At 52.1% G+C, this 20,449-nt stretch overlaps 8 protein-coding genes across 8 annotated transcripts; 6 read left to right on the forward strand and 2 right to left on the reverse strand.

Annotated features, from left to right (window-relative positions):
* Nucleotides 1-457: 457 nt before the first annotated feature.
* Nucleotides 458-2,514, forward strand: SCP_0408740 (T-complex protein 1 subunit alpha; the record flags this gene model as incomplete). The annotated part of the gene is made up of 8 exons (XM_027757602.1): nt 458-536; nt 591-676; nt 730-1,067; nt 1,123-1,304; nt 1,359-1,485; nt 1,547-2,039; nt 2,094-2,418; nt 2,477-2,514. 8 exons carry the CDS (start codon nt 458-460, stop codon nt 2,512-2,514), a joined length of 1,668 nt encoding a protein of 555 aa, XP_027613403.1.
* Nucleotides 2,515-2,846: 332 nt separating this feature from the next.
* Nucleotides 2,847-5,838, forward strand: SCP_0408750 (Anaphase-promoting complex subunit 3; the record flags this gene model as incomplete). The annotated part of the gene is made up of 10 exons (XM_027757603.1): nt 2,847-3,192; nt 3,260-3,433; nt 3,493-3,718; nt 3,782-4,067; nt 4,131-4,265; nt 4,327-4,713; nt 4,790-5,148; nt 5,214-5,331; nt 5,397-5,525; nt 5,614-5,838. 10 exons carry the CDS (start codon nt 2,847-2,849, stop codon nt 5,836-5,838), a joined length of 2,385 nt encoding a protein of 794 aa, XP_027613404.1.
* A 658-nt stretch (nt 5,839-6,496) lies between these two features.
* On the forward strand, nt 6,497-7,375 carry SCP_0408760 (hypothetical protein; the record flags this gene model as incomplete). The annotated part of the gene is made up of 1 exon (XM_027757604.1): nt 6,497-7,375. The coding sequence occupies one exon, from the start codon at nt 6,497-6,499 to the stop codon at nt 7,373-7,375; it is 879 nt and encodes a 292-aa protein (XP_027613405.1).
* Nucleotides 7,376-7,962: 587 nt separating this feature from the next.
* SCP_0408770 (hypothetical protein) lies at nt 7,963-9,204 on the reverse strand (the record flags this gene model as incomplete). The annotated part of the gene is made up of 6 exons (XM_027757605.1): nt 7,963-8,129; nt 8,200-8,249; nt 8,319-8,490; nt 8,550-8,619; nt 8,679-8,837; nt 8,878-9,204. 6 exons carry the CDS (start codon nt 9,202-9,204, stop codon nt 7,963-7,965), a joined length of 945 nt encoding a protein of 314 aa, XP_027613406.1.
* A 970-nt stretch (nt 9,205-10,174) lies between these two features.
* On the reverse strand, nt 10,175-10,926 carry SCP_0408780 (Translation machinery-associated protein; the record flags this gene model as incomplete). Its single annotated transcript, XM_027757606.1, has 4 exons — nt 10,175-10,467; nt 10,523-10,620; nt 10,700-10,852; nt 10,916-10,926. 4 exons carry the CDS (start codon nt 10,924-10,926, stop codon nt 10,175-10,177), a joined length of 555 nt encoding a protein of 184 aa, XP_027613407.1.
* Nucleotides 10,927-12,181: 1,255 nt separating this feature from the next.
* On the forward strand, nt 12,182-14,655 carry SCP_0408790 (hypothetical protein; the record flags this gene model as incomplete). The annotated part of the gene is made up of 10 exons (XM_027757607.1): nt 12,182-12,346; nt 12,410-12,604; nt 12,657-12,733; nt 12,795-12,877; nt 12,933-13,069; nt 13,121-13,209; nt 13,262-13,383; nt 13,437-14,161; nt 14,216-14,439; nt 14,490-14,655. 10 exons carry the CDS (start codon nt 12,182-12,184, stop codon nt 14,653-14,655), a joined length of 1,983 nt encoding a protein of 660 aa, XP_027613408.1.
* A 529-nt stretch (nt 14,656-15,184) lies between these two features.
* On the forward strand, nt 15,185-17,001 carry SCP_0408800 (hypothetical protein; the record flags this gene model as incomplete). Its single annotated transcript, XM_027757608.1, has 4 exons — nt 15,185-15,331; nt 15,383-16,004; nt 16,056-16,296; nt 16,359-17,001. 4 exons carry the CDS (start codon nt 15,185-15,187, stop codon nt 16,999-17,001), a joined length of 1,653 nt encoding a protein of 550 aa, XP_027613409.1.
* Nucleotides 17,002-18,154: 1,153 nt separating this feature from the next.
* Nucleotides 18,155-20,436, forward strand: SCP_0408810 (hypothetical protein; the record flags this gene model as incomplete). Its single annotated transcript, XM_027757609.1, has 6 exons — nt 18,155-18,194; nt 18,257-18,442; nt 18,503-19,210; nt 19,267-19,712; nt 19,778-20,095; nt 20,152-20,436. 6 exons carry the CDS (start codon nt 18,155-18,157, stop codon nt 20,434-20,436), a joined length of 1,983 nt encoding a protein of 660 aa, XP_027613410.1.
* Between the last annotated feature and the right edge of the window lie 13 nt (nt 20,437-20,449).

The raw sequence follows: 20,449 nt of genomic DNA on the forward strand, positions 1-20,449 counted from the left end.
GTAGTTGTAGATCGTCGACGGGTTGCATATTCAAGTCCATTTGCAGAGCTGCACGAACGAGATTGTCGCTCGGATTATTGATGCTGGGGAGTTCCAAGTCAGGCATATAGCCGCCATAGCAAGACATTGGGAAGGGGGTACGAAAGGTCAAAGCTGGAGACCAGAGCAACGCTTGCCACCTCAAATACGAGCGCCTGAGCACAGTGAGGAGCGACATGAGGATTTGACATTGATAAATAAAAGACAAGCTTTTCTGTCGCATACAATCATCGCAAGTCCATGTACAGAGCTGAGGCTTGGCAAGAATGCCCGGTGAATGAGTGAACACGACCCTCTTGACCGACGCAGAAAACCGATGAACTTCAAATGATGGCTGCCAAATTTGGTCGAGAAATAGAAGTCGTTCTTCGCGCTCTCTGCTCTACGTCCAACCCACAATATCGTCTTACTCGCAATCATGTTTCAACGCGATCCTCGCGCCGGTGCATTCTTAGGAGGTGACAGAGTATCTGGACAGGACATCCGTGATCAAAATGGTGAGTAAGATCTTGCTAGCTGCTGGTCTTTTCTGAGGCCTCTCTGGATCGCAGTACTTGCCGCGCAAACAATTGCGAATGTCGTCAAAAGTTCACTGGGACCGATGGGATTGGACAAAATGCTGGTGGACAACATTGGGGTAGGCTCCCGAATCATAGATGAAACTCAACCTCATCCGTTCTTCCATGTCAGGAAGTTACGATCTCTAATGACGGCGCGACCATTCTATCACTCCTGGCGGTAGATCATCCTGCTGGTCGCGTATTCGTGGATCTTGCGCAAAAACAGGACAGGGAAGTTGGAGACGGTACAACATCTGTGGTACTCGTTGCTGCAGAGCTTCTCCGGAGAGCAAATGAACTTGTGAAGCAGAAAATCCATCCCACCACGATCATCACGGGATACAGGCTGGCATGCAGGGAGGCGTGCAAGTTCATGCAAGATCAGCTGAGCATCAAGGTGGAAGCGTTGGGCAGGGAGGCACTGATCAATTGCGCAAAGACAAGTATGTCTAGCAAGATCATTGGCGGGTGAGTCTAGTCCTCATCATAGGCGAGAGTATATATGCTTATTAATCACATGGAGCGATGATGACTTCTTCGCACCTATGGCAGTAGATGCCATGCTGGCTGTGAAGACCATCAATAGCCGCGGAGAAGTCAAGTATCCAGTGAAGGCGGTCAATGTCTTGAAGGCACACGGCCGGAGTGCTCGGGAATCGCTGTTTGTCAACGGATATGCTCTGAACTGTACTGTCGCTAGCCAGGGTAGGTATTTACAATGCGAGTCTCTTATATGGTGCTGATTTGTCGATGTTGTAGCCATGAAAACGCGTATAACAAACGCGAAGATTGCGTGCCTGGACATTAACCTGCAAAAAGCGCGTATGCAATTAGGTGTACAAATCCTGGTTGACGACCCCGAACAATTAGAAGACATCCGTTCACGGTATGCACATTTTTCAGATAATTACTCATATTTGTTCGTGCCACTAACTTTGGATCATTAGGGAGTCTGAAATAACACTCGAGCGCATCCGGAAAATCTTGGCTGCTGGAGCCAACGTTGTTTTGACTACGAAGGGCATTGACGATCTTTGTCTTAAGGAATTCGTCGAAGCCGGTGCCATGGCCGTTCGCAGATGTAGAAAGGAAGATCTGCGACGAATTGCAAAAGCGACCGGCGGTACTCTCGTATCAAGCCTTGCCAACCTGGAGGGCGAAGAGTCGTTTGAGCCAAGCTATCTGGGTACTGCTGAAGAAGTCGTGCAGGAGCGCATCTCAGATGACGAATTGATCCTCATCAAGGGTATGAAAGTTGTTAACTCATCATCCATCGTGCTCCGAGGCGCAAACGACTACATGTTGGACGAGATGGAGAGGGCGATTCATGATACATTGTCAATCATCAAGCGAACACTAGAGAGTGGCGCGGTTGTTCCTGGAGGAGGCGCTGTCGAGACTGCATTGAGCATTTATCTCGAGAATTTCGCGACAACCTTGGTAACGCTCCATGTTCTAGCCTTGTTCGCCTGCGTTCTGACATATATGTGATAGGGCTCAAGAGAACAGCTAGCCATCGCGGAGTTTGCAAGCGCCCTTCTCGTCATCCCTAAGACGCTGGCCGTCAATGCGGCGAAGGATTCAACGGAACTTGTCGCGAAGCTCCGTGCATATCATAATGCTGCTCTGAACGCGCCCGCAGGAGACCCGAAGAAGGCACTCTTGAGGTACGGTCTCGATCTCTTAAATGGCGAAGTACGGGACAACGTCACTGCTGGCATTCTCGAGCCTACCGTCAGCAAGGTCCGCAGTCTGAAGTCTGCATTCGAGGCAGCGGTTTCTCTCCTGCGCATCGACGATGCCATCCAATGTGTACCCGGTAAGTAATGTGCATACTAACGTTGAGACATGGTGGCTCTGACACTCTGACTCGGCAGAATCTAAGGGCGAACCTGATCCTCACGCTGGACATTGAGAATACTTAAGACGGATTTGGATCATCATGCGCAGCGGAGTAGTGATTATCATTAGTACCATAATGTGTACTCATCATTTGCGAGATAGTCTAATCCACGCATAACATCGGCCATTTGAGAGACAAACCTGAACGTTTGAACAACAAAGGCGCGATCGAGTCGCGTTGTGACGCGTGAGGGTGACGCGGTTGTCACATGACCTGGCGCGACTTCAACGTCAACAACCACGCCGCCCCGTCCTGCTCATCCTCCTCTTCGCTGCTCAGCCCAGTGAGCCGCGCTGACCCTTCCTCCACAATTACGACCTTAATCTTATGCACTAGGTGAATCTATGCAGCAAGAAGGCACATCATCTCCGTCACCTCGCCTATGCCACCGCTTCAATACGCTCATCTGGTCGTGTCTTGACGTTGATCTATACAAGTCTGCTCTATTTTATGCGGAGCGTTACTTTGTGCTTGACACAAATAATCACGACGCTCGCCATCTCTATGCAACCGCACTCTTACGTTCTGGCCAGCCACACTCTGCGCACTTCCTTGTGAACCTTCCTACGGACATCCGGTGTAGTGGCTGTTTCGAGATTAAGGCGAAGTGCTGTACTGCGCTGGGGAGACACAGACAAGCGAGAGAGGCGTTGGAGGAGAGTATGCGGGGTCGTGCATACACACCTGCACGTTCGTGTTCCGATTCTGTTCTCGTTTCTTTCATCTCTTCACGCGTCAATTTGCGTGCTCTACACAGCGTCCATGAGCTCCCGTACGGTGGTGTCGTTCCCCGAGGAGGCCGTTCTTCATTGTCGATCTGGGAATATGGCTCTCAAAGGCAATCTACCCGAGAATGCAGCTGTCAGTTTTCACAAGGCGTTGGCACTCAATCCCATGCTATGGGAAGCGTTCGAGGGGTTGTGTATGCTAGGTAGGTGTATAGTAAAGACAGATCTTTTCTTCGTGCCGATTGATGCGTGCTTCTTTCAGGCAGAATCCCAGAGATTGACGAACTTTTCCCCCCACGACCTCCGCCAATAAAGCAAATACCACCGGACGGGGCTCAGACTAAAGTACCCATCCCAGTGGCAACAGGTGCTGGCTTTTTCACGCCTGATGTCGGCGGCGGTGGTAACCTGTTTCGGGCGTGGAAGCCTGAGATCAGCCAGCCACAACCGTTTCGTTTAGACCAAGCATTGGGATCTCGCGACTCTATGTAAGTCAGTTCGGTGGGGCGTTCTATATCACATTCTCAATGCTATATTTTGATGCGTGAAAGAGCCTCCGCGGACTCTTCGTTATTTCCTGAAGCGTCGTTTGTGCAAGGGTCTCTTCGTCCGAGTCGGTCACAACCGATGGTCTCATTAGCGGTGCAACCCCCAGCTGTGCGTCCCCTTTCTTCAGCAGATGAGGCGGGCCCGGTGACCAAGAAGCTGCGCTCTGGTGTGCGGCAGCGTACGGCTCCCCCCTCAACAAACGCCGCGGACTCGAACACGAATCTGAAGCCGTCCAAGTCTGCTGGCGCGCTGCTCCTGGGGGCGGCCGACCGCATGAAAAGCTCAAAGGCACGCGCACGCCCGGCCCTGACAATTGCTAACATCTTCTCATCTTCCGGTCGTCCTGCCCAGACTACGGCGACGTCCTCTAGGTTACATGCGACCGGAGCGAAGGGTGGGCGTGAACAGCAACCTCCGGTCGGCGCTGCAACCAGGCGGAGTACGCGTCTGCTCGGCGGAGGCAATAGCAAGACGCTCGCCACAAAGGTGCGCACAACGTGCTAACGAGGCTGAGTAGTTGTTCAGCTTCTAATTCTGCATTCATTAGCATTCGACATTGCGGGACCGACGGCGGGTGCATACACGGGTGCGTTCTCGGTCGATAGAATCTGACATGGACGAAGAGCCTGGTGGCCCCCTTGCTTTCACTCCACCGCCTCCAATACCACAGTCCCCTCCAGAAGCCCCAGCCGGACCCAGTGTCCCGTCAGCGGCGCAAGAGCAGGCTGCGCAGGACTTGTACGATGCGGAGCTAGCAGACTACCACATATACGAGTTAATGCGGTCATTTGCTCGTGCGGGCAGGGCGATGGCCTTGTATGACTGTCACGAATGCCTGGAGCATCTGGAGAAATTGCCGTCCAATCATCAGCGATCTGCGTGGGTGATGGCCATGGTTGGGAAGGCTCATTACGAACTTGGTGAATATGTTGCAGTATGTGTCTCCCATTCAGACCCTTATCTTAGACCGTCGTCGCTATGATTGTATACTCACCTCATGTTTAATTTAGGCCGAGCGAGCCTTCGAAGCCGTGCGCAATCTGGAGCCGTACAGGCTCACCGACATGGAAGTGTACTCAACATTACTCTGGCATCTCCAACGGAATGTCAAGCTCTCGTTTCTCGCGCAGGAGCTGTTATCGACAGACCCACGATCACCACAAGCTTGGATCGCAGTCGGCAATTGCTTCTCCCTCCTGAAGGAGCGTGCGCAAGCTTTGACGTGTTTCCAGCGGGCAGCCCAGTTGGACCCTGCTTGCGCATATGCCTACACGTTGAGCGGACACGAGACGATCGACCAGGACCTTGACAAGGCGATCAATTTTTTCGAGTCTGCTTTACGTGCCGATGCACGGCACTACAACGCTTGGTGGGTTTATCCGTGTGAGTGGCGCGTCGTGGATGCTTATCTCTGCTTTGTTACGGAATGGTTAGGTATGGGCTAGGATCATGCTATATGCGAATGAGCAAGCTGCGACTCGCCGACTACCATTACCGCAGGGCCGCACAGATCCACCCTCAGAACGCGGTTCTTCTAGGATGCGTGGGGATGGTGAGTGTGGTCATGCGGCCTGTGGTGTGCGAGACGATGATGTATGGGTTTCTTCTTGTGAACAGGTTCACCAGCGCTGTGGGGAGCACGACAAGGCGCTGAAGTTGTTCGATGAGGCCGTGAGTCTGTCGCCGGAGAACGCGCTTGTGCGTTATCGACGGGCGAAGGTGCTTATCTCGCTCAGGAGATACAAAGTGAGTGGTCGTTGTATCCAGAGTGTGGGATCGAATATACTGATTGGCGAGGGGCGGCGTGTGAAAATGATATTGTGTGGACCGGCAGCTGGCTGTGGAAGATCTAGAGTACCTGCGCGATACATCACCGGAGGAGTCAAACGTTATCTTCCAACTGGCGAAGGTGTACCGGCTGCTTGGGGACGAGCTGAAGAGCGCGCAGACGCTGGCTGTGGCTCGCGACGTGTCTCCGAAGAGCGTGAACAAGATCAGGAAGCTGCTGGAGACGGTGAAGGACACGAGGTCGGAGGAGGAGGTGATGGATGTAGGATGAGGAGTATGTAGATAGGAATTGGAAGCACGGCACGGATATGTTGCAATATGGCTGCCATGGCATGGCCATTGCTTGATTGCACGCGATTGCACCGAGCGCAGGCAGTAGTGCACGTGATGTGAGTGAGAAAGGCCGAGTGCTGCCGAGTGGTCCCGATCAACCCTATTGGCTGGCGCGTCGCTCGACTGTTTTGGGCGATTGAGTCACCGCGACCGCGTATAAGACCACTGCCGCCCTGACTCCTTTTGCCAACCGCCCTCTCCCGCCACCAGCCACCATGTCTGCCTGAGCTCATCTCCCGCTCTCTAACCTCTTCTTTCTGGCTTCGCCCTGACATTCCACTCTCTGTCTGGCGAGTCGTTGAAACAAGCATGGTTAACAAATTCGTTCGCAAATCCAAGAACGGCACCATTCTGTTCGAGCCCTTCATCGTATACCGTATACACCAGTGACAACTGCCTCTGCCTCGTACGTCCTTTTCTCTCGATCGCGTCACGATTTGGTCCACATGTTCCACACGTTCGTATCCAGACCGCGCTCATAACCCCTGCACGTCGCTCAACCGGCCAGTAGCAACACTTGCCACACCACATCAGTCATTCTTTTTCGCGCGTTGATGTTCCCACTCGCAAAGCCTCGATCCCCATCTTTGTTCAGCATGGCCCGCTCCAAGCTGCAGTCTGCCGTTGGCGGTGGCGCCAAAGACAGCACCAGCTTGCATCGCTGGGTGCTCCTGAAAAACTCGATAGTTCGCTCTTCCCCTTCGGACGCCACCACTGCTACTCCAGAGGGGGCTGATGTAACAGACGTGTATCCACATGACGACGAGGAGGTGCACGAAGACGAAGATTCGGACGCTTTTATGTTCCCGGATCCCGATGCTGTACGCGGCTCCCGAGATTCTGGTCTGTGCGACCCCGAAAATCAGTGGTTGGACTCTCTGTTGCAGACGCTTGGTGATGATGACCAGGCGGAGAGCGAAGTCCCAGTGAACGCCGCAGACGACGACGACGAACCGCTAAGTCCTCTGTGCTCCCCCATGTCTTCGTCAGACGACCTCGTGAACCATTCCAGCTACTACGAGATCCAGCCGCCTCTTTCGATTCCGTATCCTGTCCCGTATCCACCACTTCACCCGCCACTTGTCCCGGCGTGGTTCGAAGATGAATCCCCCAGTGACTCTCTGTTGGACTCCAGCCCGCCGCTCTACCACGATCCCCTTCCATACTATGACGTTGATGATACAGAAGACTTGGCGGTTCCAGACGCGATCGAGGACACTTCCGACGACGAGTCAGACGCGCCTTCCACCCCGTGTTATCGCTCGACGACGTCGCTCTCGCCAACTGACCCTGCTTCTATTCCACTTCCCCCCGAGCAAACGCGGCTGCGCTCTCATCCTCTCCAACCTCGTGTATATATTGATACGGACGACTCTTACTTCTATCCTTTTGATCTCACCTCCATGCCTTCCCACGACGACGACCATCCCATTAGTGCGCGCGTGTTCCAACCCCCTATTTACCAGGAGTGCTAGGCGCATTCTATCAATCGCTAATTCGCTCTCGCCCTCGCCCTCGTCCCACTCCCCCTTTCCCATCATCGTCATCATTGTCGTCAGCTGGTTGTATTCTACGTGCTCATACTTATGCTCCCCCATATCCCACCGAATCGTGTCCATAATGGTGGTTTCTCATCGTTGTAGATTTGTTGCTTTGCTTTTGCGAATTTCAGGGTATTGATGCAATCATACGTAACGCGTAACGTGTGTAAAGTCCGACAGTAAATCCTATCTCCTGTTGGGATCTCGGTGAGTAACTGGGCCGGCGCTCGTGGAACGGCTAACTAGCCCAGAACTGAACGGCCCGCAACTCTCAGCCTCAGCTCCTGTCGCATGTGTGTACAGCGAGGCGGTGTACCTCAGAACGAGAAGGCAGAGAAGGGACGCAGAGAAGGGTCCCGCAGGAACTTCATACGAAAACCAGTGCCCTGGAGGCAGTTCTAAGTGACAGATCGCAGAGAAGATAAGTATTCAGTAGTGTATCCGGATCCGAGTTCTCCACTTCTGTGTGCGGGGAACGCCGCAGGCTCCCAGCGCCTGCGGGGAACGGCGCACCTCGCGCGTCAAGTCGCCGTCACCGTGCAGTCGGGGCGCTGGGACAGTTCCCACCAGTCGTCCGTAAGCGAGCCAACGGGGAGCTCTGCGGAGCGCGTGTGCTGGATCGCAGTGTTGTTGAACGCCGTCGGATGCGAGGGGCACGCCGGGAGAGCTCGGGTCGTTAGATAAGGCGCTGTGGCGAGCGGCAGAATGTGAGTGCGGGAACACGACGCAGAGCAGAGGGGGGGGAGGTCCCGTCTCACCCAGGCGCGATACGCAGGGGTACTCGACCGCGAATTTGCGTGATGGGGTGCTGCGCAGGCGTTGCGCCGCCGCTCAGTCTCGTCTTGGCTGAAAGGGGGAGGGTGCAGGGTGTGCTCACCTGTCGGCGTACTCGGTTAGGCGGTTGGCGATAAGGACGACGTTGGGCAGGCGGTCGCGCGTCCAGTTTTCACGTAAGAGGTTCTCATACAGCTGCAGGTCGCAATGCGGCATGAAGATGACGGTGGGTGCCGCGATCGCGTAGCGCGCACGCTGTGCGGGTTCGGAGTCAGCTAACGCCATGCACATAAGGGGGAGAGACGTGCTCTGTTCTCCGCGAGGCAGGCGACACCCAGCGTGTCGAGCAGCTGGGTGTCCTCCGCGGTGAAGACGGGGTCGTACGCGGTCACCTTCGCGCGGTCCTGGGACAGACGAACACGCGTTGATCTATTGATGGGGGTACATACACGAAAGGACACACTATGCTCAGGCCGTCGCACGCTGCGAGGAGAAACGCGAGCTGGGCACGTGCATCACGCGACGCCGCGGGGCTTCCCAGCCCGAGGCACAGTACATGAGGGGATCCGGGGAAGGACACGAGGGCGAGAGCCTCGCGCAGGAGTTCTGGATCGGGCGTCGTCTGTCAAGAGTCAAGAGACATCATCGAGCAGCGGGACCACCAACGGACGTGTCGACTCGTCCACCCAACCGCTGCCCGCCAGCTCTTCGGACGTCCGTTCGAGCAGCAGTGCGGGAGAGGCAGACGCGCTCTGTTCCCGTCCCTTGCGCTTCTTCCGACTCCGAGCGGGTGTGAAGAGATCAGCGTAGCCAAAAGGTGCAAGCTCTTCGCCCATGCTGACCGATCTCCTGCGCACAAAGGTCGCAAGTCTCAGGAGGTATATCTGCCTGAATTCCGTCGGAATCGCGTCCTTCGGCGTCGTGCCAGTCGATAGCAGTATTTGCGCGACTTGCTGTAGATGAGAGAAAACTTTCCATCCATCAAACATCGTCAAATAATCCGCACTTCCAGATCGGGCAACTGTGGCGGCTCTTGTCACTGCGCTCGTTCTGGGCGAGTCAAGCTCACAGCATGTGGCGCCATATGTGAGTTTGCAGGCAAGGACCGTCGCCATTTGTGGAGGAAGGGATTTTGCGATTCATTTCGGATCCCGAGAAAGGCGGCCCGTGGCGAGCGATATCTCGACAGCTGACAGCGCCAGGCATTCATTCATACCTCTTCCATCCAATAGTCAGCCCTAATAATTAGCCGTAATGAACGATCACAGTCAGAGGGTGGTGAAGCATAATGACTCGGCCAATGATGATTCAAACACCGTCGCCGCTGCTCTCATTGATATCCCATCTGGGTCATCCCCGGTGGACTTTGGCCTCGGAGCCGCATCTCACACTTACCGCAAGTCTTCCACGTCAACATATGCAGCATCTTGATGTGCTCTGCCAGATCGCATTAAAGATGTCCAACCGTGTTCCGTTCGACTGCTAACTGATTGGCGCCAGACCCACGAATCCTCCTGCAGCCATATCAGGCGCGAGACGTTGCTGCTGCGCTCGGATACTGTTCTGCGCGCGTCTGATAGAGCAAAGGCTATCGGAAGCAGAGGGCCCCTAATGGAGAATCCAGCTGTGGTCTGCACTGGTGATGCGCGGTCTCGGTCTCGATCTGGAGAGGCTGATAAGAAACCGCGAAAGCACCCATGTCCGGGAAGGGCTAGCCATGAAGCAGAATAGGATGCCATTGGTTCCGAGGAAGTTATTGTTACGCAATTCGGTGAGGGTCATTGGTCCCTTGACCACCGGGCGCAATGAGGGCAGAGAAAGGGTGGTCCGCACAATCGGAAGAGTCCTCGGCGATCATCAAAACACGCAAGTACCCTAGCTAGGGGACCTTTAGGTAAGACAGCTGGCCAGTTGCTTATCTGATATTCGATGTGTTAGTACAACGCGATTCTTACAGCTTCACAGCTTCTTCAGCGACCACAAATCGTCCCCGAGGTACGTCACGGTCTCGACCCCGACATCCTTGTTCACCCTCTTCATCTCCTCCGTGTTGAGCTTCGTGATACCGATGCCCACGGCGTGCTCCTTCCCCTCCGCGTGGATGGCGACCGCTGTGCCTGCAGGCAGCGCGGCGTCTGCAGGGGGAAGGTAACCTCCTGCAGACGTCATGCCTGGGCACATCATGTGGGCACCAGCGAGAAGAAAACGGATGGCCCCGCGATCGACTCTCACCATAGGGAGCAGGAATGGGTCTGCAGGAATACGAGGGCGAGTCAGTGATAGCCCGAGTAGTGCAACGACGCGCACATTGATGCAGAAGACGCAGCGTGGGATAGAACGGTCCATCGAAGTGCTGGAAGAAGAGAGGTTCGCCCTGCAGCGTGTAGATCGATATGTGATCTCTGCTGTCGTGGATATATGAGTGGTGGAAATCGTTAAAATCATCAGTCGGACTTCGTCTAAGGGTAGAATGGGTGTACAGACCATTTCACGAGGATTAAGGGCTCCTTCTTCGGCCATATCTGCTCAAATGTCTCTGCATCCACCTTCCACTGCGAGAGGATGCTCGCTCGGATCGACCGCTGCACGGAAGATTTTACGCTCGTTTGCCCCGAGACATCAGAGGACGGCTGGAATCTACATCGGTCAAACCGACTTCGTGAGCATCACGAGCGTAGACGCAGGGGGTAGCTCACCTACTTCTTGAACATGTCGAGCTACAGGTTACAGAGGAGGTGAAGGAGATCGAATCAAGAATCTCCGATTCCTAGTCACAAGTTTGCTTCGGCTGAAGTTCAGATCCTATTTTTGGAACACGGGAATCCTACGATGTAAACAACGAAACCTGAGGCCAGTTCGTCCAGGTTTGAAGCGCCTGGCCGGACAAAAAGTAATATGGATCTCCAGCAACTTATTTGGTTTTTGCAGTAGGGTTTGGACATCCTGACACTGTTTTCGCTGTGCTGACTTCAATTGTGGTTGGTGGGTTGCGTTTTTGCGGCACATATCTCGTTTTCGGTTAGCTCCGAACGTGACAGACTCATCCTCGTCTGTTTCCCCCTCCTCGCTGGCCTGCAGAACATACGCGACATGTTGTCTTCTTGGCTTCTCATACTTCATAAGGTGTCCCTTAGGTCATGGATATTTGATTATCAGACGTCTACATTTTTGCTCAGATATCTGGTGGCAAGTTGGATGCAGTGACTTCATATGTGAGCCACTGCATCGCGCTATTGTACCAGTAGAGGTGCGTTTCTCAATCAGTACCATGTCGTGCTCCAGCTGGTAGTATGGTACCTGACAGGCATCCAATGTTGCGATGCATGGTGCAAATGCGCCTCCGCGATGTTCACCTTGTACGCATGATCAGTGTGCCGCGTGCCGCATACGTCGGTACACCCGCCAGTGCATGCGAAGCCGCAGCGCAGTACGTGGGTGGTAGAGCGACACGTACCATGCGTGGGTCGAGTACTGTGCAGGCAGCGAGAAGTGCATTGATCCACTTATTTATTATACTCAGTTCAAGCTGTAGGTAGATTCCTTAGAATACATAAATTCCTCGACCCTAGCCATCAATACACTTTTTAAACCGCACTGCAAAGAAAAACAGTTCAGTGGTCCGCAGGCCAGTGAGGTGGACAGCCGAAACAGAAACAAACATCGAGGATGAAATCCTAAGAAAGGCAGGCGTGGTGACATCTGTCACGTTCGGATCTAACCGAAAACGAGATATGTTGCAGCGAAAACGTAACAGACGACCAAACGCCACTGCGAGAACTGGATAATTTTGTCCGCTGAGGCCCTTCATATCCAGGAGAGAACAAGCCGAACTCTGTGTGAGCTTCAAGCTCTGACCATGTAAGGTCGGGTCGGACTCTGCCGAGGAGGTGCTTGGGGCCGCGGCACTCAGACTGCTTGCTCTGAGTCGTCGTATCCACGCCTCTTTCTACCATTTGACCTTATAGTATGTCTCCGAAGAAGGCCAAGGCGAGAAAAGCTGCACCCGCCAATAGTGTGAGTGAAGGCGTCCCTGCACCGCAACCAGCGGAACTAGCGGCGCGTCGCTCGCTGCGCGGTAAAAGGGGTGGGCTGAAAGACATGCCCAATATGCCTCTCGACATTATTCTCGAGGTCAGAAGACGAATCTACGGTTTATCCCTGTCACAGATTTATAACAGAACAGTCGGTGTGCAGATTATCAGCCATTTGAACCCTCGGGATTTGCTGAACTTGGCGAGGACGAGCAAGGCTTTCAGGGCATTGCTCATGGCCCGCTCGTCTGCTTATCTCTGGAAGGCAACTAGGAAGAATGTAGAGGGTTTGCCGGACTGTCCTCCGTATTTGAGCGAGCCGGAATATGCGAACCTCGCGTTTTTCCCGTATTGCCATGTGAGTGCCCAAGATATGACAAACGCTACTCTCTGACGCTCTGTTGTTTCAGAGTTGTTTGAAGACCAACATCCAAAATGTCATTTGGGAATTCAATGTACGATATTGCAATGATTGTAAGAAAGAGAAGTGAGTTGATGCGTTTGGTGGTGCAGAGCACTGAACAAAAATTCTCATGATGATTTGACAGCACTACTGAAAGCATGTTTGGTCTTCCACTGGGCTTAATGCGCAAAATTCCCTGCAATTTGGACGCGTTGAATCGCATTTCCGGTGAGCCGTAATGCCCATGATACGATAGAACGCGCATATACGAACCACTCTTCAGGGCGCCGCTACTTATACCTGTTCCACCTCCCTCAAATTGATGCATTTGTGAAGTCTTGGCTGGCTGTTGTCGATGACGAAGAAGCAGAGAAGAAAGTGATTCAACAACAGATTGAGCGCGTAGATCAAATCAAAGAGGTATTTCTGTACGACCCGCATACTCAGCTGCACCTGACGCAGTTTCGTTAGCACTCTAGATTGTGCAATGAATGGACCAAATCGAGGGTCAGGTCCCGGGCATCAGAGCTGGATGATGTGCGGCGTGCCCGTCTGGAATCGTACGTGTCCTCGTACCCACCATATGGCATCAGCTTCACATGCGCTTGGTAGGATCGTCTCCAGACTACGGGACTTGGGCTGGGGGGAAGAGCTGGACTTTCTTGCGCCGAAACAATATTTCCCGTTGTCCAATCATGCTCATGCTCGGCCGGCCAAACCACTTACAGATCGCGGTACGTCGCTTCTTGCCACGGCGAGAGAGTTACTTCATTCGAGTCTACTCCAGGGTGGCAGAAGATTCGTGATGACGTGATTTCCTACATGGAGGAATTGAAGACTCTACGACTTGCTAAGGAGCGCAGAGAAAGACTGCAATCTCGTCTCCCGCTCCTTTCAGACCTGATTAACAATTACTATTCAGGAATCCCGAGGACGCCTGCATCTGAGTATTTGCCTCATCTCGTTGACTTTGCCATGATGTCAGAGTTCCGTACACTTGTCGATGCTGATGGCTCGGTCAACATTACCGCGGAAGATTTCCTCGCGCTGCGACCTCAGATTCCAAAATTTGTCCAGGATTGGCAGAACAGAGCCACGGCACAGTTGGCGCTATTGTTGGTTAAAGAGCTGGATATTGCGGCCATTCCCGATAACACGACCATATTTGATCTTGCCGTAGCGTGGTTCCAATGCACCAAGTGTCATGCAGTTTTCCGCTATCCCAATGTCATCGCTCATGGCTGCATGCGTCAGTACTATCACGGCTTCTGTTACTCGGATGCAGCACACGAATACCAGGCGCTGGTCTACTGGGAGGAACACACTACTGCATGGTCGACTAGGTCTATCTCTTGCATCCTACCGGTTCGGCGAGCACGTATGCTCGTCGAAGCATGTGGCAAAGACCCTGACTCGACCACAGAGCAGACAATGGATGAGTTGGACGCCAGGTTTTGGTGGAAGAATCCGATCGCGTCGTCATCCAGGAAGGTCGTCAGTTGGCGCCTGGCGGTGAGTACACTTTTGGTAAGCTGATGTGACTACTTCTTTGACCTGGTACATCAGATGAAGCCCAAGTGGACGAGAATGTACCCCGGAGGAACCCCAGAGCGCGAGTGGGAGGTCGTTCCCGGGAATGTAGCGGAAAAGGTCAAGGACGTCGAAGCCCAAAGCCATATCACCCGCCTCTTCCAACACGAGCTACGCAGCCACTGGTGCTGTTCGCTCTGCAACGAGAGTGGTGGGCGTAACTGTTCGCTCTCGCAAGCAAAGGAACATGTTCGGAATCTGCGCGTACACCCACTGTTACCTCTAACCTCATACTTACGAGGCTTCGCAGCCACTCGATCGATGATGCAACTGTGGAGAATGGAAGAATCTATCTACATCCAGATAGCAAGCCCTTGATACCGAAATCGGTCATCGCCCTCAAGAGGGATTATTGCGGTAGGGACGAAACAGACCTCCTCCATGAAGGGTTGGCATGTGTGTGTGATTATAACTGATTGAAGCACCGAGCACCAGGCATTCCGAACATTACCCGAGGTTAATAGGTTCTTGATCCTGCGGTTTACACGGATATATTCTCTTACTCTATATTATACTAGTATATTGTCCTATTCTACCCAGAGATATGGCGGCCGTTACTGGACAAAAATGAAATTTCAGGTGTCAGGACCTTGTTTTGTACTTATGCATCGGTGTTCATTCCTGTGCATTGAGCACGTGACCTTGCATGCGCATTCACCTCATGCATCGTGCATGCACAATGGTGCATGCACTGTTGGTCTCTGCAATATATGTGTTGTGCATTGTCATCTGTTTGTGCATGCATTGCTGTGCATTGCTGCACAGCTTTGATCTCGTCGCTTGTAGTTGACGATGCATGCATTGTCCTGCACTCCTCTGCATAATGTACACCCACAGTCCTGAGCCTGTTGCAGTGTGGTAGCTTCGTTCCAGTCATTCCTCAGCCCTGAACTCCTGTCTTTATTCCCCATCTGGTGTGTGGATACTCTAAGGCTTCAATAACATATGACAGATCGGCTGCACAATATCCGCCGGGCTTATTACACCCTCCATGACCGGGTGAATGTTGCTCTTAGAACGCAGGTGGGCGATGTACAGCGCTTGAGCCATGTACGTTCTGAGGCTCTTGTACTGGCATCTGCAGCTGAAGTGGTCAGTTTACGTGCCTTCTACAGTCTTAGTGTTAAATTTTGATCTGTCTAGCACCGCACTGTACTCCCTCCTGCTGAATATACTCAGCTTCAATTCAACATCACTGCCATCATCGCTGACTTAGACACTGCTTCACACCTCTCATCTGATCCTCCTGACCGTCCTTCTCTCATTGTTGTCCAAAAAGTTCACACGGGCAGGCGTGGCCGACCAAAGATCCTCATTGACCCCACATTCCTCAAGTTTGCGATGGATCTCAGAAAGAACACAGAACTGGGCAACTTCTTCCATTGCTGTTCACGGACTGTTCGCCGTCGTGCTCTCGAGAATGAGCTGACTGTTCCAGGCTTTCCTGTGTATACAGAGGTTCAGGCTGCAGACGGTTCACTGTCACGTGAATACCACTCAAGCTCTGCCCCTACATCGACAATGTCCGATGTACAGTTAGATCGAGCTGTCGGTGACATCCTGCAGGTGTTTCCAGAGTTTGGAAGGAGGATGATTGATGGCCATCTCAAGTCTCAAGGCCATAATGTACCACGTAACCGCGTTGAGGATTCGTATGCCCGTGTACATGGCGCACCAGCAATTTTTGGATCACGTCGTCCCCTGGTTCGACGTAAGTACTCTGTACCTGGGCCACTGTCACTGGTGCATCATGATGGCCAACATGGTATGTATCACCGTCTTCTGGTTGTTGCCATACAAACTAAAGTCTGCCCAGGTCTCATACACTTCAAGCTCATCACACACTGCTTCATTGATGGCTACTCACGCTTTGTCATTGGCATACGAGTGCACAACAATAATCGTGCTTCAACTGTACTCAATTTATTTCTGGATGCGATGGATCGCTATGGGGTGCCCAGTCGTGTCCGTGGTGACCATGGTACGGAGAATCTTGGAGTAGCGCAGTGGATGGAGGACTGCAAGGGATTGGACAGAGGCTCATATATCTGGGGCCGGTGCGTCATTTCTGTGTTTTCAGAATGTACCAACACTGATGCATTTATCGTCTCAACTCCAGAAGTGTCCATAACACCCGCATTGAATGCCTATGGGTTGATGTGACATCAGGATATGGCGAGAAGTGGCTGGTCTTCTTCTACCAGCTGGAGCTACACTGTGGCTGGGACGCTCACAATCCCGATCATGTGTGGTTACTACACCATCTCTTTCTTCGTGCAATCAATGATGACGCACTTGAATGGGCACAGGCTTGGAACGCACACCGGATTTCATTGCAGGGCTCTCGTGCACGCAGTCCTCGTGATTTATTCATGTTCGGGATGATAGAAGAAGGCCCGCGCGGTCTGGAGCAGTTTCTGACTCCCACAGAGGATCTCGCCGGTGAATCATTGGATGAGTTTGGTATTGACTGGAGCAGTTACAGAGATGATCGGCTCATGTCTCACTTTTATGAGCACAATGCACGCGACAGCACCACCTTCACTCCAAGCTCAGCACCTTCCCACCTTGCACAAGTGGTATGCGATGAGCCAAACTGTCCATTCACTGCTGAGGAGGTTCACGTCCTGGATGCAATCCTGGCCGACGAGTTTGACCTTAGCTCACGCAGTATGATCGTTCGGCGCTCAATTTGGGAGAGAGCGGCTGGTTTGTGTGAGGCTATAGGTCGTGGGGATCCTGTGGGCCATAGTGTTGATTAGACACTACTGCTATATATCATTATCACTTGGTGATTCATGCACCACACCGACTAAAACATGGGATGGCCCAGATTGACACATCGACATGAGGTTATCTGTCAATCATCCGGTCTGAGTATAGTAAGTTCATTGGTGCTTCCTTCAGAGAATACAAGTGTTCTCGATTCACCACATATGTTTGGACGATGGTTTATATTCTATATTCCTGTCTGCTATACTCACCATGAATAGAAGAGTATCCTTTTATTGGAATCAGCGGTTGAACTGATGTCGCATATTTTACTCAGGCCTCGGCACCGCCACTCAGTTGGTCCCGTAACATCTTCACTCTTTTATCTGCCCATACTACTCTTCCCTCTTTTTCTGGCACTTTGTTCAATGGGTAATGGCACGCAGTGCCAGTGCGCGAGGTCGAACACAAGCTAAGGCCCCTCAGCATTGTTTAGATAGAGGTGAGCGAGCTGCTCACCGTGAGCAAGTGCACCAGGCTGGCGCTGCTACAGTGCGACAAGGTGGAGGTGAGGTCGATTTCTCCTCATTATAGGAATCCTCATTAAGTGCTGCACTTATCCCTTTTTTTTTCCTGCTCGCTAGCTGTGACAAGGCAAAGGCAAACAAGAGCCTCCTGCGTCAATGTTGGACTTGCTGGACAATCTAGTGGGGAGGCCTTGGAACCTGGAGTAGATGAAAATTCATCAGGTATGTTATCATAATTTTTTGATGATTATCCACCTGCCTCTTTATGTACGGTGTACTAATATCCTGAGCCTCATGCAGAAAAGAATGTGAACCTTGTGATCACGGCAAGCTCTCCCTTAACAGAAGGTTAATATTGCCTTGACCTTAGTCTTATTCTGTCTCATTGTCTTTGTAGATATGGAGTCAGATGTGGAACTTGTTAATATGTCACGGGTGGAGGGGTCTCTTAGCACAGTGACCAAAATCCCAACTCCCGCTTGCCCATCGCAAAGGTCATCCACACTGGATGATGAGAGAAGTTATGAAGGCTCACCGCCGGCAAGTCAAAGTGGGTTGGATGATAGTCGGCCGCCCTCTGAGCCTATAGTTTTTGGTCAATCTGGTTGGTCTTACATGACATGTTGCGACGTTTTACTTATCACTGCCCATAGAAACCACAGATGAATCAGAACAGATGCAGAGCATTGACACAGGACTGAATAGCCAATTGGCAGGTGCGTATGGTGATTGGTCCCTTCCCAATGACAGTTTGAGATTCAAGTGAACCTTATACTAGGCATTATAGATGTCTCGCATATGCGGACAGCGATGTGGTTAGATGATGCGCAGCAGTTGAATCCCAACTCAGCCACCAGGATGACTACCTGGACATTTCCTCCCAATCTGTACACAGACATGACATCCGATGGGTCGCATGCAAGTAACATACTACCCGATGATATGCATGATCAGTTCTCTGTCAGTACGTTGATTCATGCCAATATGATGCTAACATATGCTGACCAAGAGTATTGTTCTCTAGCCTCTGAAAGTGAACAGAATCCTTTTCTAATGGCCTTTGAGCAGGGTGATTCACTCGCCTTCATGGATTTGGAGTTATTTACGGGCGCGATAGAGTCATCTTTGTTGCCTGTGGGCCATCGCCCAGATGTCGATCCTTCACTAGATCCCAAGGTTTTCAATAATCCTGCGGCAATTGAGAACATCGCATCGACACTCACCAGTGACTTGCATTGGACAGCTACCTCTGTAAACTACCATGGGCCACCCTTCCTGCCTGCTTCTGTCCCTGCTTCTGTCGAGCAGACTGGGAGTGCACTGGCCAAGGCCACTGATCAACGTTCATCCTCTGGCCTCATCGCTGCCAGTTTCAGTGAGACTGCATGCTTCTCTGATATGTCTGCCAATATTGACATCATTGATGCAACAGACGAAGCAGGACCTGTTTCAGTGCAACCTACATTCAAAATTCCACAAGTGGTTGCAAGGAACCTGTTGGCAGTTCGACCAAAATTCCATGTACCACGAGTTGGAAAAGTTCCACGCATGGGGTTTCAAGGGGACTCCGCACCCACTATGGCAAGTTTGGATTTTTTGGACCTACTTTCACAGACGAATACAAACGAGGGTGCGAGCGGGTCTGTGCCATTACAGCATGGTGGTCAGTCAGTGGACGATAGTGGCTCCGCTAGAGCGAGAAGTCAAAGTGTCATGCCGATAGAAACACCTGGTAAGTTGGACTACGTCATTGTCAATGCTACATTGAAATTAAAACAGACACTCTAGATGTCGAAGTTGCACTCTACATTAGCATGCGATACGTGGATCCTAGCGATAAGAAGATGCCTCAGAAGACTTGGTCCACATTCATCAAGTCTTGCCGGGTATTGCAAACACCACCAACTCTGCACGATATCTTTCAGACCTTGCTGCCGGTGAGGCCTCAGCTGAATGGTTATCGAATCACCAATATGCTGCGCTCGATCCTGGATTCAACTAATGTTACGTATTGGGTGGCCTCGTCCGGCACTCCAATACCTATGTCTCATGAGGACTACGACAGTCCTCTGACAGGATACCAGGAGTACGCACCTCTCAAGGAAGCGGTTCATGACAATGAAAGCACACTCAACCCTGTGGACCCAGGCTCAACAGATTACAGAGAGCTGTGTGAAAAGCAGCGCATCTCTCGGGGTACTCCTATCTTTGTGCTCTATATTTTTAATGACCAAGTGGGTGCTCGCGTTCAGACGGATCTATTGCTGAGCCCTCATTTGCATATTTTCATTTTGTCCAGACTGCAGCATCCCCTGGCCAAAGTGGACTTGCGGCGACACCTCCTGTGCACATTGACAATTTCTTGTCTAAGTTGTACCCTGATGCCTCAGTCCGGTTACAGGCATTGGATCGATCTGAAATATTTGGAACTGCATACAAGCAGACCCAGCAAACCCTTATTCTCGCAAGGATTGCAAAAGGCCTGGGCGTGGTGCCAGGTCACAAGGAGGGAGCACAGACAAGTGAGGGTGGTTCAATTACATGGTCTGATGTAGTTGATTGGGCACCTGGGGTGGCACCATCATCAGAGAGGAATATTCGAGGTCAAGCGGTGAAGGTGCGCTCGAGAAACTGGCGCTAATATGACAGGACTGATGCAGTGTTTTGGATTAGGTTTTACAGTTCCGCGCGTGGATCCAAGCACATACACGGTTATGGCAGCAGTCTCAGTCGGGGCCAGACAACTCTCCGCAAAATGATGAAGAGCTATTTGCATGGGTTCAATTCATAGGTCAGCCAGGTGGCCATGGGGCAGACGAGGTGCTGAATGGTTGGGGATTCCATGAACAGACTGCTGCGGGGATGAAGGCAGCAGTCCTGCACAAACGCATTAATGCGTATTTAAAAAAGAATGCCATTAGGCTGCCTAGTATCAAGCTTACACAACTTGAATTGTAATGCACTCGCACAG

Source organism: Sparassis crispa (assembly GCF_003851025.1).
Source record: "Sparassis crispa DNA, contig_000003F, whole genome shotgun sequence".
Lineage (NCBI taxonomy): Eukaryota > Fungi > Basidiomycota > Agaricomycetes > Polyporales > Sparassidaceae > Sparassis > Sparassis crispa.